Source organism: Panthera tigris, chromosome D3 (genome assembly GCF_018350195.1).
Source record: "Panthera tigris isolate Pti1 chromosome D3, P.tigris_Pti1_mat1.1, whole genome shotgun sequence".
NCBI lineage: Eukaryota > Metazoa > Chordata > Mammalia > Carnivora > Felidae > Panthera > Panthera tigris.
In genome coordinates this window covers 22,865,060-22,883,622 of record NC_056671.1, presented here as the reverse complement: position 1 = coordinate 22,883,622, position 18,563 = coordinate 22,865,060, and the positions used below count along the sequence as shown (strand labels likewise).

The window sequence follows — 18,563 nt, the reverse complement described above, 5'->3', positions numbered from 1 at the left end:
TAAAATCATTTTTAAAGTGGTAGATTTTGACTTTCTTATTTTTAACATTTTTTTTTCAATTAAAAAAAGTGCTTGATGTTATTTAGAGGTAAGATACCCAGGGAGGGTATCTTGCTCAGAGTCAAACAGCAAATCAGTGGAAAATCCCAGAATCCAAAGTTAGATCCTAGCCAAGAGCCTGCACTCAGTCCTGCCTGACCTCCCAGAAAAGAGTGCAGGGTCAGAAGCACTTAGGCAGCTGGGAGGAGGCCCTTAGGAACAGGACATAATGGGGCTAGGGCTTGGCCCAGGCCTTGATTCTCTAACGGAAGGAAATGCGCTGCTGTGACTTTTACTGGTTGGAAGAGCAGAGGGAGGGGCCTTGGCAGAGCAGAGGCCTCCCAGACACAAAAGGGCAGGTCTTCTTTATGCACTTTATTCTGGGGAATTGCACAGGCCTGAGAGCAGCTTTGGGGCTGAAGAGCTGAGGAGGAATGGCAGTCTAGGGCAAACTTAGCCCCCTCAACACACTGACAAAAGTCATTCTCCTCTTGAACTGCTGACTCTCTCCTCACCACCCAGAGGCAGAACCAGGGTGTGAGGACACTTCTTTCCTTTCCTTCCTCATGGGAGAAAACCAGAGACCACACCTTTAGATCAAATAAACTGACAGATGCATGTCTCCAGGCAACCCCTATACACCCAGGAAACGGAAACCAAAGGCCCAGACACCACAGGGCATGCTGCCTCCCACCACCTACAAAGCACTAGCTTATACAAGTCAGGGGACGAGGCTTCTGGTTAGCTAAATGAAAGGGGATGCCCACACTGTGTTAACAGGAAGTTTTGGCAGTTGTGGATGTGGATAATATTTGATCCAACCCCTCCACTGAGCAGATGAGAAAACTGAGGCTCAAAGAGGGCAAGGCTTTTGCCTGAGACTATGTTTCCAGTGAATTCCCATGTGATTAAATACATGCCCATTTGATACTTCAACCCTCCAGGTCTTTGTTGATAAGATCTGATTGCAGGGCCTCAGAGATACCCATTCTCCCAATTGCAGATACACAGGGGAACACATTCAAGTTCAGTGTTCCTTTAAATGATGTCAGATAACAGCTTTGGCAGTTTCAAAGCCCCAACATCAAACCTCAAACCGGAATTTCAATTGGTTACAAAACAAACGACCATATTTCCTGGATTCTACGATGCTACTGACTTTAAGCTATACCATTGATTTGGCAAGATCTTCTCAGAAACAAAAAACCCACCACTACTTGAAATGTACATGTTAACTGAAAGATCTGCTTTGACTTTTAAAACCTTAAACTGGGAAAACTTTGAGGAAATAGGGTCATTTGAGTAGCTTCTCCTCCAATAGTAGAGGAGTTTAAGCCACCTGGAGATGGTGAAAAGGAAGACCACTAGAGGTCTGGTTGTACCCAGAACTCACTACACCACATGCTCTCTAACTGCAGGTAGATTTCTCTCTATGCACAGTATGTGCTCCTGAAAAGTTGCAGGTTATCCTTTTTTTAAAACCAGAAAGTTCACATATCCTTTGGTCTAGTCAGTCAGGATCTTAAAAGGTATCTCTGATCAAGACTGCTGTCTGGTATAGGAATCCCTTCTACAACAGGTAAGCTGCTTGCCCTCTTCAGACCTCAATTTCACTACATGATTAGAATGATCTGCATTGTGAATTGATCCTCAAAGGAAGCCCAGAAATGAGCCATGAGATGAAGATAGAGTCAGGTGTGTCCCTGCAAATGGCATGATGGTGTAGAGGCTATCTGAGGTGGTTTCCTCCTGACAGTGGAGGGAGAGCATGAGCCAGTTTCTAGTGACAAGGAAGTTGACCAAATGGCCAGTTTAAGGGATCAAACGGCCCACTGGGAATGTTTCAGGTCTCAGAGCTTCACTCTCCCTTCAGAAAACCCCTCTTTCTTTCAGGTGGCTTGAGGGACTCTCTGCAATCAAAAGAGCCTAATGAGGAACAGTCTCTAGTGGCCCAATCTATGCTGGAATTCTGCCAGGGATGGGTCTCATTATCACCAGGTGAAGCCACCCTATTGTTGAAATTTCTAGTGCTAAAACTTTCCTCCCCTGTAATGCCAAAACTTTCCTGGCACCATCTATCTATAATCTCAGCACCCCCTTTTAAGGCTACACACATCTCAGCCAGATCAGTCTCATACCAGGCACACACATACTTATCCCTTGTCACCGACCCATCCTTACCTAGAATGCCCCTTCTTCTCCCCTCTCCAAGTCACAGCAACCCTTTCAGGGCCCAATATAACAATAAAAATCACAACTGCAACAATACCAGCAGCAATAGTAGTTACCATTTATACATCATTTTCTACTTACCGATTTCTTCCTAAAAGTGTTATATACATTTTTATCATGTACCTTTCATAATAACCCTACCATAATATCATTCTTTTAATTTTCCAGAAGTAGAATCCAAGACTTAGTAAAGTTAAGTGACTTACTTAAGGCCAAATAGCTGGAAGAGACAAAGCTGGGACTCAAATCCAGGCCTGCCTGACTCCATAGTCCATGCTCTTGACCCTTGTACTATAGCCCTCTGCTCCTATAGGTCAAGCACTCAGCCTCCATCCACATGGCCTCCACACTTGCTCAGATCTCATTAACTGTCCTCCAATCTGAAGACTTTTATCTTGACTTAGAATACCATTTCTCACAAGTTTTAAAACTGAGACCCACAATAAGAAACACATTATATATTGAGATTTTATACACACACACACACACACACACACACACACAGCTGAAATACATTTTATGAAATAATTTACTTTTTTTAAGTTTATTTTTTTTATTTTGAGAGAGAGTGTGTGCATGTGCACACACATGTGGGAGAGGTGCAGAGAGAGTGAAAAAGAGAATCAATCTTAAGCAGTCTCTTTGCTCCCTCATTGGGCTTGGCACTCAGTCTCTAGAACCGTGAGATCAAGACCTGAGCCAAAAACAAGAGTTGGATGCTTAACTGACCGAGCCATCCAGGCATCCCATAATAATTTATTCTTACATGCACTCCAAAATTTTCAGTTTAGTTTTATATTATTCTATTTCTTCCTTTTTTTTTTTTTTCTTTTTTTTGAGAGAGAGAGGGCACAAGTGAGCAAGAGCAGAGTGAGAGAATCCCACAAGGGGCAGAGAGAGAGAGAAGTAGGGCTCACCTGAAGTGGGGCTTGTGTTCACCTGAAGTGGGGCTCGAGCTCACCCAATGTGGGGCTCAAGCTCACGAACCGTGACGTGAGATCATGACTTGAGCCTAAGTCAGATGCTTAATGACTGAGCCACCTAGGCGATACCCCCCCCTTTTTTTCTTTTAATGCTGTCCCAATCCCCTAAAATTAATTTCAGCAGTAATTCACTAATAAATCAAGACATGAAATTAACACTTCATTACACCTTGCTCATATTGCTTAGCACTGTCCCTCCCTAACTGGACTGGGTCTTGAACTTCTGTAACCCCCACCAAGCACCTCACAGGTATTCAACAGTGCCTGCCTGCTTTTCTCCATGACATCATTACTTTCATATGAATTGCCTTCAGGTCTACAAGCCACTGCTGCCTACAGCAATTTTATTTGTGCCCCTAATAGCTCAGTGAGGTGGAGCCCTCCTTAATTAATAGATGATTTACTATTTCCACTTGGTCCATGAGAGATTTGACCCAATCAGAGACGTTACATGACTTGGGCAACGTCACAAAGGTAATAAGTTAAGTGGCAGAACTAGGGCTTCCCCTCTGCTACAGTGACTCGTGTGCTGTTTTGGACTCCCCTGGGAAGACTATGAGGAAATCAGGCTATTCTCCAGATGCCACTGTGGGGATCTATCTCTAGTCCCCAAGCCCCTGAAGCCAGTCTATCCCCGTCAGTGTTCTGACTGCCCCAGTGAGCATCCTGCCCACTCCTAGTAATGCTCAGGGAAGCCAATATGCTGGATGGGCACAGGTTCCAAGCACAACCTCAGCTGGAGATGGCAAGCCTGGGCAATGTACTGTTTGCCAGCCACCCCTCCTGAGGGAGAGAGGCACAGAGGAGACAAAAGTGGGCAGCCAGGGGGGTGACTGAGCCCAGATTCTGTTGGGCTCTCAGGCTGAGCTAGGCTTAGCAGTGTTATGCCAGGCCATGGCCCAAGGCAGTAGTAACACTCTGCTGACCCTGTGCTCTGAAGGCTCCCAGTTACCTACTCTTTTCTCCAAACTCAGAACTGGAAGTTTCCAAGAACTCAGAGGAACAAGACCAGTTCCCAAGGCTATCAAGACCAAAGACTGGGGCTCTCTTTGCACTTGTCCTTCTAGCTGTCTGCCTTCTGCCCAAGCACACCTCAGCCCTTCTGGCTGGCAGTCAGCCAGGTATGGTGCCCATGCCCATGCCCCCTTTATCCGATGGTGGAAGATAAATCTTGGTCCCAAAGACCCAGTGCAACCTCCTCCTTCAAGCTTCACTCTTCAAAGAAGCCCAAATGAAGAGAAACACAGCCTAAGCAGAAAGCCCAAGGCACAGATCACAGGATTGTTCCTCATCTTAAGCACTGGAGGCCAGCTAGGTTATGGAGCGAGTGAACAGAGTGGAGATCTTGAGGCCAATCAACTTCCAGCTCCTCCACCTGGGAAACCATGGACAAAATACTTGTCCTCCCTAAGTCTTGACTTCTTCATCTTTAAGTGGGACTATAATACACACCTCAGATTTTACAGGGCTGAAACAAGCCTGATGAGTGGACAGAAAATGGTAGCTATTAGGTGACTGATATTTGCAGCTAACCTAGCACTTTCATATCCCGTTTGTCATCTGACTGGTCCACATATACAGCCACATACACATGCAGCAGGGCAGGATTATGCCCATTTAACTATGAAGCAATTAAGGTCCAGAGAGATTAAGTAATTTACTCAATGACACAAAGACTGTAACTCCTGGTTTCTGATCCCAGCTCTATCATTTTATAGCTGCCTGAAACAGGGCAGGCTGCTCCACTCCAAGCAGGTTCCCCACCTGTAATATGGGGGCACTGCCACCTCCTTAGAGGGCAGCGGTAAAGATCACACGAGGCAGTAAGAGCTGACACATTTCCAGCACTGGCCATGTAGTAGCTCTGCCAAGTACTACATATGCACACAATTCCCCAAGGAAGTAGCTTTTATTATCTCCATTTAATAGACAAGAAAACTAAAGCTCAGTATGGTTGAGTAATCTGCCCAAGGTTACACAGCTTGGAAGTGGAGGCTGCCACTTAAGCACTAAATTATCCAATAAATATAAAATGTCTCACCACCTGGCCTCAATACAATCTAAAGCCCTCAGTGCCTGTCACATTCTCTTTCCTCTTCTTTACTACCAATAGAGAACCACTACCCTCTGTGCTGAGAACGGCAGAAGTGAGCAACAAGGAAGTGTGGAAAATTGGGAAGTAGATGTCCAGAAAGAGCATAGCCAATGACAGATCCAGCGACAAGGCGGGGGGGGGGGGTTCCCTTCTCCCAGAGCTGGAAAAAGTGAGGATAAACAAAAGGCTGACCTACTTTGCACACTGGGTAACAACCTCTGGAGTTCATTAACCTAAGAGTTGGTAAGGACTGCAAGTATAAATAGCTTTTATGCCAGCTCCATAATAACTGATGATAAGAAACTGGAATACAAGAGAGGGTGGGTTGGGAGGGTACAAATGGCTGATAGTCCAGGATGGAAGGCCTGTGAAATCACCCAGGGGGTCTACTCCTCCTCAGAGAGCCAGCAAGGCCTATAGCCCAAAGGGTAAGTGATTTGCCCAAGGCCATGCTGTGAGTCAGTGTGGAAAAGCAAGACGGTCTGCAGAAGCCTGGCACTCCCTCCTGCAGCCTGGCAGCCACTGGTTTAAGGGTAGGGCAATGTCCAGGCTCTCTGTCTGGGTGAGAGTCTGGCTTGCTTCACTCTCCCCAATTCCCAGTGCAAGCTAGTTCTGGGTCTGCTTTCCTTTCCCATAAGGAATTCCCTGGCTTTGCTCCTTCTAGCCCTGGGTCAGTGCACAATGGTAAACAGGTTCTCTCCACCCTTCACTGGCCTTGGGCCTCTGCCCAGCTCTCCACTCTGTTCAGCTCCACCCCTCTTGATGTCAGATGGAAGAAATGGTTCCTTTAGGCACCAACCTTGCTGGTTCCAAAAAGCAAGGAATCCCCACTCCCTCACCCAGCTAGGGAAAGGCACAGACCACAGCAGAAACCTCCAGGGCAGCTCTGACAACTGCAGAAAGGTATGGAGACTATTCTCAATAGAAGACTTCCCTTCCCCAAGCCTTCACCCTTAGCAGGCTGAGTAGTGCTTGAAATTTCCCACTGGCAACTGGGTTTTCAGATCACAATCCCACTGTGGGCACCCAGGGGCCATCCTGACTCATGTATGGGCTCCTTAGCCATCCTTACCAAATTGCTAGATCTTACTGATAGATTTTACCAAATTAGTTTTGACTCACTGTTTATATAAGGACTTTCCTCTGCTCACATTCCTTCAAGGCTCCCTACTGCCCTCCTTGTCCAACAGAAACTTCAGGTCCTCCTATTTCCTCTAAACATCCCTGTTCTTTCCCCAGCCCTATCTCTAGGTGGCCCTCTCTCTGAACTGGCCTCCCTCACCCCTACCCCCACTCTAGTTCAGTCCCACTCATCTTCCAAGGCCTCATTCAGAACTCCCTCTCATGTCTACAAAGCCTTTCCTAACTACTCCAGGGACAAAACACAATCAGCCCCTCATTATATTCCATACACATTTCTCTAGAGCTTGTGTTCCAGGCCCTGAATCTACAAAGATGAATAAAATGCAGTCCTTGCCCTTGAAGAGGTCAATCTGGCAGAGGAGACAGATGGGTGAGTAGAAAACTAGCACACATAGAAGTGCTATCACAGAAGCATGTAGAAGGTGCTAAGAAACTGCAAGAAGCCCCCAGGGTGGTGCTAGTGGTTGGTGGGGGGTGGGGGTGGTGTTCAGAGAAAGCTTTTAAGAGGGGGCTGATTTTTGAGATGGTCTTTGAAGGGTGACAGGAAGTAGCCAGGGTGAGAAAGGGGAAAGGGGACACCAGCCAGAAGACCCAGTATGAGCAAGCACAAGTTAACAGAAAAGACCACGGCTTGTTTGGGGAATGTGAGCAGTCTAGTGGAGCAGGTACAGCTTCTCCACCCGAATATCCTATCTGCTCTGCTGAGGCAGCATTCCGTGAGAAGGTACACTCCTGGAGGGCTCTGCCCGTCTCATTCTCCACAGTGTGTTCTGGGCCTAGAACAGAGCTTGGTTTTGTTGGTGCCCAATAAATGTGTGTTGACAGAATCATTAGCTTTGTGACCTCGGGAACTCTGTGTTTCAGTTTTCTCCACATTGAGATGGGAATACTGTCCTCAACCTTGAGATCAGGTGGGTAAAACACAGAAAGTGCTTCATAAAGAACATTCCCTCTCTGGCCTGATACCAGCTCTGGATCTTCCTTGAAGCCCAGCACAGGGCTGAACAGATGTGCTTAATGACAGCCTTTTACAACATTATAATTCGAATATTCAATTAATGCAGCTGAATGTCTGTTAGAGCACTTACCAGGCACTTGCTATGCAACAGACATGGTGCTCAGCACTTAACTTACATTATTTCATTTAATCTTGACAACAGGCCCATGAAATAGGTCCTCTAATTATCACCACCTCCCCTTCCACAGATGAAGAAACAGGTTTTCAGTAAGCCAGTAACTATCTAAGGTCTAGGGTGAGCAGAAGACAGCCCTGGGAGATGAATCCAGACCCTGTTCTTCTTCTGCTCTGTCACTCAACTCCAGCACAGAGTGCTAACCACTAGGCAGGGTTCATACCAGCCTTGATCCCAGGGAACTTGGAGCTTTGTGGACTCAGAGCCATAAACTGTGTGGTGTTTGGCAAGTCACTTTACCTCTCTGAAATTTGGTATCTGCTTCTGTGAAATGGAGATTATGATGAACTGTATCTCACAGAATTAAATGGGGGCAGTGTCAGTAAAAGCCTGGTCCACCATTCAGGCTCCTCTGTGAACCGGCATTACCATGTGACTATGCTGGGAGGGTGGAGGAGGTCACCCTGAAGCAGGACAGGAAGCTCAGGATCAAAGTCTACAAGAAGCACAGAAGGAGGGTGGTAGTAATTATGAAGCAAATTCTGATTTCTTCCCCAAGTAACTGCCACTACCCAGGAAGGCTGAGGTCCCAGGCAGCACTATGGTTACATGCTTTGAGGTGAATCTTTCAGGAGACCCACCTTTACTCTCACTTCTGCTTGATCTTCACAGTCCAAAGAGAAGGAAGATGAGGCCCTCTGAGTCAGGGTCACCTGAGGACTCTGTTCCAAATGACTCAAAGAGGAACTGATGGGGGGATTCCCAGTCTGCCCTGGCATGCCAGAATGCTCCAGACCACAAGCTGAGTGGGACTGGCTCCTCTGCCCACCACTCCCAAGGGTGGTGGGCAGAGCACATAAATCTGGATCTTCACACCCATATTGCCTTGCTGTCTCACCATTATGCCAAAGGCTTGAAGTAAACCTCAGAGGATAATTCACACTCGAATTATAAGAGCCACCCTGTACCTTTATTTGGTGACAGACACTGTGCTGGGTGTTTTACCAACATTAGCTCTCTTAATCCTCATAACACCCCTCTCTCCCAGTGTCAACACGGCCTATTTACCTTAGAGAGGTCACATGACCAGAAAGTGACAAGAGCCAGGACTTGAAGTCAGGTCTGCCTGTGTCTTAAACCCATGGGTCAAATTTAGGTTCTCCCTTTTTGTGAAACCAATACAGAGAGGTAAGGGAAAAGAAGCAGCATCCTCCAAAAGTGGATGGTTGGAAAGGATCGTTTCTGGACATACAGAGTCTAGGGCCCAGAGTGCACTCAGAAGGAACAAGAGCTCTCCACACTATGTTTCTGGACCCCCTCACTAGCCAGCTGTTCCTGCCTTGTCTTGGGGTACATATGAGGGGCTGTGTGTGGAGATCTGGGACAAGAAGTGCTCCATTCATCACAACAATTCAAACAACTTGAGAGGGCTACTAGGAGAAGCACAAACACTTGGGGCTGAACTGAAGTTCTAAAGCTGAGACAGGGAGGGGCCAGAGAGGCCACACAGTGGCCACCAGCTTTGGTAAGATAGAAAACTGGAAAAAAGCAGTCCTGAGTCCCAGACCCAATTCCATTACTTGCTCAGCTTTGGTTTCCTTGGCTGTAAACGGGAAAATAAAACTTAGCCTACCGATTTCCCATTGCTCCTATAAGGACTACTGTAAGGCAATGGGAATGAAAGCACTTTGCAGACTAAAGAGCTAAACAAATCAAAGCATCCTTTGATTTGATTATACTCCCTAAGACATGAGGGCCACTGGTCCTACACACAAAGAGAGGTCCTCCCACAAGAAGAACAGAGCATGCTGAAAGAACTGGCTTCTGTGGGCTGTGCCATAACGACCCCTTGCACTTGCGTGATACCTCATAAAAAACTTCTCAAAGCACTTTTCATATACTCCAAGGTCAGTCTCAGAATATTAGAAGTGAAAGAGCTTTTCAATATCATCCCATTAAAACTGCCTTAGTTTAGGGGTACCTGGGGGGCTCAGCTAGTTAAACGTCCGACTTCAGCTCAGGCCACGGTCTCACGGTTTCGTGAGTTCAAGCCCAGCATCAGGCTCTCTGCTGTCATCCCACACCCACTTCAGATCCTCTGTCTCCCTCTCTTTCTGCCCCTTCCCAGCTAATGTGCATGCATGCATGTGCTCTCTCTCAAAAATAAACATAAAAAAAAAAAAAAACTACCTTAGTTTATATGTAGGGAAAACTGAGGCTTAGAAAGATTAAGCAAATTTCTCAAGGTCACACAGCTAGCTAGGGATCCACGAGGCCCAGGACTCAGGTCTCCTGACCCCTGTACAGTAGTCTTTGTTTATACTATGCTCATAATCCACTTATCTCATTTGATCCTCACAATCCTTTTGTACACAGGCCATGCCTTTAACTACCTACTGAACGTCTCACTTCCCTGCTAGGCTGTAAGCCCCGGGAGGGCAGGACCAGATCTGCATCCCCTGAGCCTAGCACGCAGCTGTACACATAGTAAGTGCTGGGTGAGAAACAGGGAGCATCAGTCCCATGATCAAGTGAGGGGATGTGCCTAAGTCATATACCATAACGGTCTGAGGTAGAGCCAGCATTAGTGCCTTGACTCCTGTGCCTCATTCAGAGCCTTTTCCGCCTACTAGCCTAAACCTATATTTCCAGCCAGAATCTTTAATCTCTGAGAAATGGCTGGTGATGTCCCTAAGTGCTAAGGGGTTCACCTTCTCATAGGTACTGGACTTATTTCCACTTGTCCCATCTGAGGAACCACCTCCAGGAACAGAATAAAGACATGAGGTTGAGGTCAAGCCAGCCCTGGCTGCCATCTGCCTCCCCTTGATCAGTTTATCTATGCCCAAACCCCCAAACCTACCTTCTCCAGCTGCGCACTACCCTAAGGCTGGTTTTCTATGCCCTTAGGCCTTACTCCTCTCTCCTTAGAGAGGAGTCTGGCTCTCCTTGCCATCCAGTATGTTTACCGGGCAGAGAACACAAAGCTCAGTACCACTCACCCCACCCCCTCCCAACCAGGCCAGCTAACCCGCTCTCCCACTGGAGAGAGACAAAGAACCCCTTGATGTGTCCTGGGCATGCCAGCCATGCCAGGCACCTTGGGGAGCCCAGGGCTGTGACAAAGCAGAGTTAGCAGCAGCCCACTGTCCACTTCACAGGAAGGCCACAGATGGCCTTCCCTCCCTGTGGCCAGAAGGCCCCAGGATGGGTTCTGTGAGAGACTAGGGCCTCTTCAGCTTATCCTGAGACTTCCCAATTCCCCATCAGTCCACACAGCCTGCCAGGCACCAAGCCCTACTGATTTGCTGGCCTCTTCATCCTCACAGCTCCAGACATCTTCCAGGCCTCTCCATAGCCCTTTTGGGCTGTCCTGAGCTCTCTCAACTGGTCTCGCTGCCTGTGGTCCAGTTCTTCCCTATGCCATCTTCCACACCAGCACCAGACTGACTTTGATGAAACACAGGAGGCCTCAGTCTGACATTCAAGGCTAGGCATGGTCTTCCCAACCTACTTTCCTAGCCTCCCCTTGCTTCACATCCACCTCCTGCCTTCTGCTCTTCTTGTCACCTCTCTTCTTGGTATACCACGTTTCTTAAACAGCTGGATTTTGGTGGGGGGGGGGAGGGGGTCTTGTACATAGGTCCCCTCCCACCCAGTGAAATGCCCTTCCTTGCTACTTCTGAGGCCTGGATCAAAAGTCACTTCTTCCTGGGCTCCTATAGATGGAGCTGGCTATCTCTTCCTATATATTCCAGAGCGACCACACACCTCAATTATGGCCTTTATTGCTCAACATTGTAATGATTTATTTGTGGTTCTATTTTCCAACAAGTCTATGAACCTCTTGAGGGCAATAAGACAAAGATGCCTTGTTCAGTTCTGAATCCTTTGTTCCAATCACAGGGGCTGACAGAGTAGGTGCTCAATAAATGTTTGGTAAATAAGCTCACTACTAAGGTGGATAAGCTGGCAAAAGTAAGCCTTGGCTTTCTCTCCCAGACTCCTGAGTCTGCTGCTTACTTCCCTACCTGAGGAGCAGTAAAGAGCTAAGCTGTGACAGCCTCTTAGGAGCTATACAGGGCATGAAACAGAGTAGGTGGGATGAAGAAGGGAAAAAGAAAGGTGAGATATATAAAGCCAAAGTTGGCAGCTACCCTGAAATCCTGGATAGGAGGCTTCTAAGCAGGTGAAGCATCAGGAGCTTTGGTTTGCCAGTGGGGAGGACAGGACAGCTTTCCCTCTGCCAGAGAGGTTCCTTGGGCCCTGGATAGCAGATTTGTCAGGGGCAGACAAAGCAGCTAAAGGAGGCCTCCTCCCCCTCAGCTGTGCTGCCTGCAGGTTAAAGTGATCAACTAGGGCACTGACAATGAGTGGATGATGGCTGGGTTCTGCTCTGGTGGGCAATGTCTCCTGGCCTGGAGGCTCAATTGGCTTGGAGTCAGGAAGAGAATGGGCACTGACATATAGGGTAGCAGTGGGCTGAGTATCAGAAGATCTGGGATTCCTCCTTAATTTGGCTCCATTGTTAACTAACTGCAAGGCTGCTCCAAGCCTCAGATTCCTCACCTGTATGGGGAGCATAATCCCTGCCTAATCTACAAAGAAACAAAGGCACAGACTGGATATCAAAGTCAGATGACCATTAAGCAGTATTTTGGGGTCAAGAGCAATGCAGTGTGGACTCTGGCCTATGGGAGGACTAGACCAGGCCAGTCTGGTCATGCTTTCAGGGCCTCCCCAAGGATCTTTCTCACTGGGTCTTTCTGTGATTTGGCTGGCTATGGACTTAAGCTGTACTGAGACTCACACTGCCCTCCACACCAGGTTGGAAAGGTAGCCAAGTTCCTGCTAACTCCTGCTCTGGGTGTGGGGGCCTCTGGGACTAGTGAGCACCTGTCATCTGCCTGCTGCCACATTAGCAAGGCTTAGTCACTGGATTTAGCATTGAGAAACAGGTTCTAGTCCTAGTTCTGCCATTTACCAGCTGGCAAACCTTGGGCACTTTCTTCTCAGATCTTTGGTGTGTTCATCTATAGAATGGGGATAACTATCTCTCTCCGGGGAAAGTGAGGGTGCACCACTGGTTAGAGTTCACTCCTCCCCGCAGGAGAATGGACCTCACTGACACTCATCATCATATCTAGAGATACAAGTAGAAAATGAAAAGACAGGACCACTAGCCACTCCAGTCTTAAAAAGAAGCAAGAACAGGGGTACCTGGCTGGTTCAGTCACAAGAGCATGCAACTCTCTTGCATGACCACAAGAGCATGATCTCGGGGTCATGAGTTCAAGCCCCATGTTAGGTGTAGAGATTACTAAAAATAAATAAATAAATAAACATTTAATAAAAGGAGCAAGAACATTCATTGAGCACCTACTGTACTGTGTGCCAGGCTCTTTTCAAACATCAGCTCATTTAAACCTCACCAACATCCTGCAAAATCAGTATTATCACAACCATTTCACAGTGAGAAACTAAGACTTAGTCAAGTGAAGCAACATGTCCAAAGTCACACAGACAGCCAGACTCCAGAGTTTGTGTGAAGAGGGAACACAGAGCATCTTCTTTCCCCCACCTCAGTGTAAACAGATTGGGTGGCTGGACCAGAGCCAGGCCTCACTGATCCTCTGGAGGTCCTGTTTCAAACCCAGATGCTAGGAGGACAAAACATCAAGCAGGTCCCACTGCTTTATCTCTTTCCCACAGCTTAGGATTTCCTAGCAGGCGGACATGCAGGCACCTTCCCAGGGCAGCAGCTGGTGCGCTGGCCTTCCCCTTCACCAAGTCAAGTCTTGTCTGAGGCCCTAGAACACCCACAGGGCCACCAAACCGGATTTTCCTTTGAAGCTGGAAAGAGAAGGAGGAGAGAAAATGGAGGGCCTGTGGTCTAGTCCACATGTACAGCCGCCTCCTTCCAGATGGACCACCCAGGGACCACTCCATTGCCAGTTCCATGCTCTCCTGGGAACCATAATAGCTCAAGAAAAGAGGATGCTCTGAGCTTACAAGCTGGAGAAGGTGGTGGGAAGGCAGGGAGACAGGCTCTGGCCTGCCAGGAGGGCCCTGGCCCTACCCCAACAAAAACTGGCACAAACCAAACTATAGGGATGCCAATTAAGCCAGTTCTACGATTTCCAAAGCCACAGGGCTGCCATAGTTGGCTAGGAGTAGTGGAGAACCCAGGGGACAGGAGACCTGAATCAGCCGAAGACAATACTACTGTTCCAGATGTTTCTCTCTGGACCCAGCTCAGATCCCTCTCTCCCCTAGCAGGAAGCCAACACCCACGGGATCCCAGAAAGCATAGCTCCTCACCTCATCTGGCCTGCAGCACTGAGCAGACTGAAGCTGGGTGGGAAGCTCCAGCCTAAGGAAGCCAGTCCTGGCAATTACATGGGAAAAGTAGAAGGAGGTTGGGAACCCATCTCTCTCAGGCCATCTCCCTTGGGCCAGGAGACCTAGTATCCAACTGGTATCCTTCTTTTCCTTCATGACCCCCCTCCCCTATGCTGCAGAAGGGACTTCCCCGTATAGATCTGCTCTTCCTACCCCAAGGTGATAGGAACGGTAACATCACTCTTCCTACCCCTCCCCTCTAAGGACACTTCTTTTTCCTCCTCTGGTCCTTCCTGGGCTTCAACAACCAGCTCAACTCCCAACCAAGCCAAAAGAACTAATGCTATCAGCTCCTCTGTCTGTGTCCATGCCTCCCACAGGGCTCTTTGCTGGTTTGGTTGCTTTCTTGTCTTTCCTCACTGGCTTCTGCTCACGTGTAGGCGAGGACTATCACAGGCTCACCAAAGGTGCCCCATAGAGTAGGCTCAAAAGACAGATGAGGTGAAGAAGTAGAAAAGGCTCAGGGCTGGGAATCAGGAGTTCTGGGTTCAATTTCTGGCTTTGATCTTAACAGACTGAAGAGGTGAGGCTAATCAGTTCTCTCAGATCTCAGTTTACCTATCTGTATGATGATTGCCATCTCTAAGGTCACTTTCAGCTCTCTGACTTGAAATGTCTGTCAGTTAATGTCATTCAGTAAGTAAATACTAGTTGACCATTTACTTCTTTGCAGGCCTGAATAGAAAAAGGTGAATAAACCTGGCCCCAGCCCTAAAGTTGATAGTCTAATGAACTGGTAATGACAACACACTCTTACCCTTGCTGGGCAGGACTTGTTAGCCTCCTACACTACTGAGCTAAGCCAGGGAAAGTGAGGGCAGGCAGGTTTCTGCTAAGAACCTTCTGTTCTACCTACCTGGCACCTGGTTTCCTGCTGGGACCACAGGCTGTATTAATGGATGGTGAAAGCAGTGGAAACTATCCTGACCTAGGAGTCAGAAACCCTGGGTTCAAGTCCTGGTTCTGCCAACTAATATGCTGTGTGTTCTTAAGTAAGTGATTCTCCTCTCTGGGCTTTGGTTTCCTTATCTGTAAAAGCAAGGGCTAATAAGCTCAGTCAATCTCTTAAGATCCCTTCCAGTTCCAACAGTCTATGATTTTATGATCTACTCATGCCAAGCACCTAACAGTCACCTAAGCAGGGTAGCCTCTGATCTGCTTTCTTCCCTACCCCCAAGCCCCTGGTAACTGCCAAACTGACCATCTTGAGACAACCTTTGGTCCAGGGTGGCTGAAATGGACCTTTAATCTAGAGCCAGAGTTCCTGCCCTCTCCACTGCAGCCATCAGTGCTAATGTTTCACTCTCTGGGATAACACATGGACTCCTAGCCCTTAACCACGAGATTAGCTTTAGGGCAATCACCCTGATACTTTCCATAACTTCCCCTCTTATGGCTTTGGGCAGGGACTTACTTTTGGCTTCCTTGGAACCACATTATAAACTCAGCAGGGAACAGTCAAAACTTTCAGACACCAGAGATTTTAGGTTGACCAAGGGGGTCAAGAAAGTGAGGCAGGGAGAGAGAAAGGAGCCTGGGACCCCACCTCAGTCCCAGTTCTATAAACACCAGTGAGGTAGAGGGCATCTGCAAAGTCTGGGTTTGTGGTTGGAGTGTGGGGAAGACAGATGTCTGGCTGTCTGGTGGGGGAATACAGCCAAAGGGAGGTGCTCCCACTGAGGCGTCTCTCTGTTAAAAAATACCAGAGGTACGCCCTCATTTTTCTCATCAATTCTCAGACCCTTAGAAGGAAAAGAAAGGAAACTAACATATTCTGGGCCACTACTTGGGTCAGGCACAGTGCTAGGCACCTTCATATACCTGATTTCATTTAATCCCCATAGTAATCTTGGGAGTACATGTGACTGCTGCCCTTTATGGTGAGCAAACAGGCTCAGAGATTCAGGATCTTGCCCAAGGTCACACAGCTAGCAAGTGTGATTTTTTTCCTAAGTCTGTTCTTTTCCCACTATATCACTGCTGTGTACCCCGATATCTGGTTAACTGTCTGGTAAGAATGTAGCAGGAATTCTTATCTCTTAGAACTCACAGGCAAATTTGAGGTCCTTCTTCCAAGAACCCACAAATGCAACTGGGAACTCCATTCCCACTTCTCAAGATCCCATCCCTCTCAGGGCCCTGATCCCTAGTGATTCAAAAATTGATCCCTCAATTCAAAAAATATACTCACAGGCTAATCCCTGGGGAGCTGTGACAAAGCATCATAGCAAGATGAAGCATCAGAATAAAGGGTGATCTCTGGGGTCCTGCACTGGACAAGGTTTAGCCTGCTGTGAGCAAGTGGGGAGAGGCTGGAGGACACAGTCCAGTGGGTAAGAGAGAGCTCTCCTTAGAGGAGGGGGCTATATTTCTCCAAAGGAGAAGGAGGCCTGGTGAATTTGAAACTGGGAGAAATCCGGAAGTGGCCTTTATGGGGCCGCTTGTATGGGGTGGGGTTCTTAACAGATGGTCAAGGCACTTTCATTAGTCATAAGAGAGGCTGGAAGAGGCTTGGACAGTCACAACTGGTCAGAGAAGGGGAGAAAGGACCATGTGGAGTAGGATCTTGGCTGAGTCTTGTGGGGCCCCCACAGGTAATTGTGTGAGGCCCTCTGTTGAAGGGGAGGCACACCAGGAGGAAGGCTTGTCAATTCTGTGCAGAACACTGGTCTCATGTGACAGGACAGCTGGAATGGGAGTGGGGTCTGGAGTCTGTCCTTCTCAGAGGGTTCTGTGGGGCAGTGCGGCTGCCCAGTTACCCAGCTTGGAGGGAAGGTGCTGCTTCACTGCCTTGCATATCTCTGCCTGCCAGCTGGGTCCTGGAGGCTCTGGGGGTGGGGGACCAGAGTGTGCTACCAGCAGGGACCCTGCTGTCTCCATGACTGCCCCCTCAAGAGTTTGGGAGGAGGTGTGTGTTTCCACAGCATACACAAAGACAGCCAACAGTCTGTCCTGGAGGTGAGGCACTGTCACCCTGTGGGTACCAAGAAGGGGGAGTGTCTGCCCACCTGTTGCCAGTGAGGAGAAATTGGCCTCTGAAGGGTGGGGAGAGCACTCTCTGACCCTTCCCTGAAGGGAAGGGACTATCTGCCCCAGGGTGGGACTGTCTGGGAGGGAGATGACCGATGTCAGTCCAGTCCACCCAGGAGCCTGTGTGTCTTGAGGTAAGGGGTCAGTCTGTCCTGGAGTGGAATGAGGGCAGGGTAGTCTGTCCCTTTGAAGTCCCTCTCCCTAAAGTATCCCCCTGGTGCGGGGTAGTAGGGTGGAGACAGGGCATCTGTGGGTCTTGGGGGATGGGGGTAGAGAAGATATGTGTCGGGGGAGGGGCAGCCATCTGTGAGCCTGTCAGGGGTGGCACAATCAGGCCTAAGGCCGCGGTGGCAGCAGTGGGGTTGGGCCAGGTGTCTGTCGTTCTGTCCCGCAGTTGGGAGGAGGGCACTGTGGGCCCTTCTTGGGGGCGGGTCAATGTGTCTGGAGGGCGGGGGCTGGGGGGAGGTAGGGCTGGCCTGTCTGTCCTTAGGTCGGAAGCAGGCTCGCGAATGAGGGGCGGGTCAGTCGGCCCTGGTTGGGGGAGTGGGGGGAGGGGGCAGGGAGAGAAGGGGTCAGTTGTCCCCGGTTGGGAGGGGAGCTTGTCGGTCTGTCCTGAGGGCAGCTCCGTCAGCGTCGAGGCCCCCCACGAAGGTCCCGCGCCGTTCCCGGCCCCCGGCCCCGAGCCCCGGCGCTACTCACGCGCCCTCGGCGCCTTGCGAGCCCACGATGAAGCCGAACTTGTCGATGCGGCGTTCGGCGAAGCCGTTGGCCTCCGAGTCGGAGCCGAGAGAGCTGAGCTCGTCCGCGGCTGCGGCGTCGGGGCCCGGGGCCAGGCTCTCCCGGGTCCCGGACAGACTTCCTTCGGCCGCGGGCGCGCGCGGCCCGTTCTCTCCGCGGCTCTTCGCCATCCTGGCCGCGCCCGCCGCCTCAGCCCCAGCGGCCACCTCAGCCACCTCAGCCGCCTCAGCCTCAGGGCCGCCGCCGACGCCGCCGACGCCCCGCCCACGCGCCGCGTCCATTGGCCGCCGCAAGGCCAGGGGCGGGGCCCTAGGCCCTCCCGGGAGCTTCCCCCCACGCCCAATGGGCGCAGCGGACCCCAGGGCCCGCCCACCTGCCCTAGACTGGCGCCAACCGACCCGACGTGAGGGGGCGGGGCAGCCGTCACTGGGAGCCCTCCCCCCCAGGCTGTCAATCAAGAGAGCTTACCTGAAAAAGCTCCCCGGGCCTTTCTCGGTTGGCTCCCGGCCGCCAGTCACCTGCAAGCGCCGCTCAGTCACAGGCTGAGGGAGTGCGCTGGGGATTCTGCATTGCCTCCTGAGCCCCTGGCTCCTCGCGAGACCCCAGGGATGTAGGTAGGGATGGTTTCAATCGTTTATGAGGACCTCTGAGGAGACCTAGGAAGGGTCCAGGGATTCGCCCAGGGACACTCAACGTCTTAAAGACACAGGCTGAGCTAGAAGTTCAGCAACCCCTGCTCACTGCCTCTAGGGCTTTAAATGAGCCCTT

The 18,563-nt window shown here is 49.6% G+C and overlaps 1 protein-coding gene across 3 annotated transcripts in view; it reads right to left on the bottom strand.

Moving 5' to 3' along the window:
• Nucleotides 1-18,234, bottom strand: part of TBC1D10A (TBC1 domain family member 10A) — a 33,224-nt gene extending 14,990 nt beyond the window's left edge. The window contains exons 1-2 of one of the 3 annotated variants that reach the window (XM_042961781.1): nt 17,036-17,485; nt 16,219-16,315 (exon numbers count right to left, since the gene is read on the bottom strand). In XM_042961781.1, coding sequence (XP_042817715.1) covers nt 16,219-16,268 — 50 coding nt within the window. In that variant the 5' untranslated portion in view covers nt 16,269-16,315; nt 17,036-17,485. Of the gene's footprint in view, nt 1-16,218; nt 17,486-17,756 lie in introns of those variants that run through there. The other 2 variants (XM_042961779.1, XM_042961780.1) reach the window with 2 other exon arrangements.
• Nucleotides 18,235-18,563: the final 329 nt, after the last annotated feature.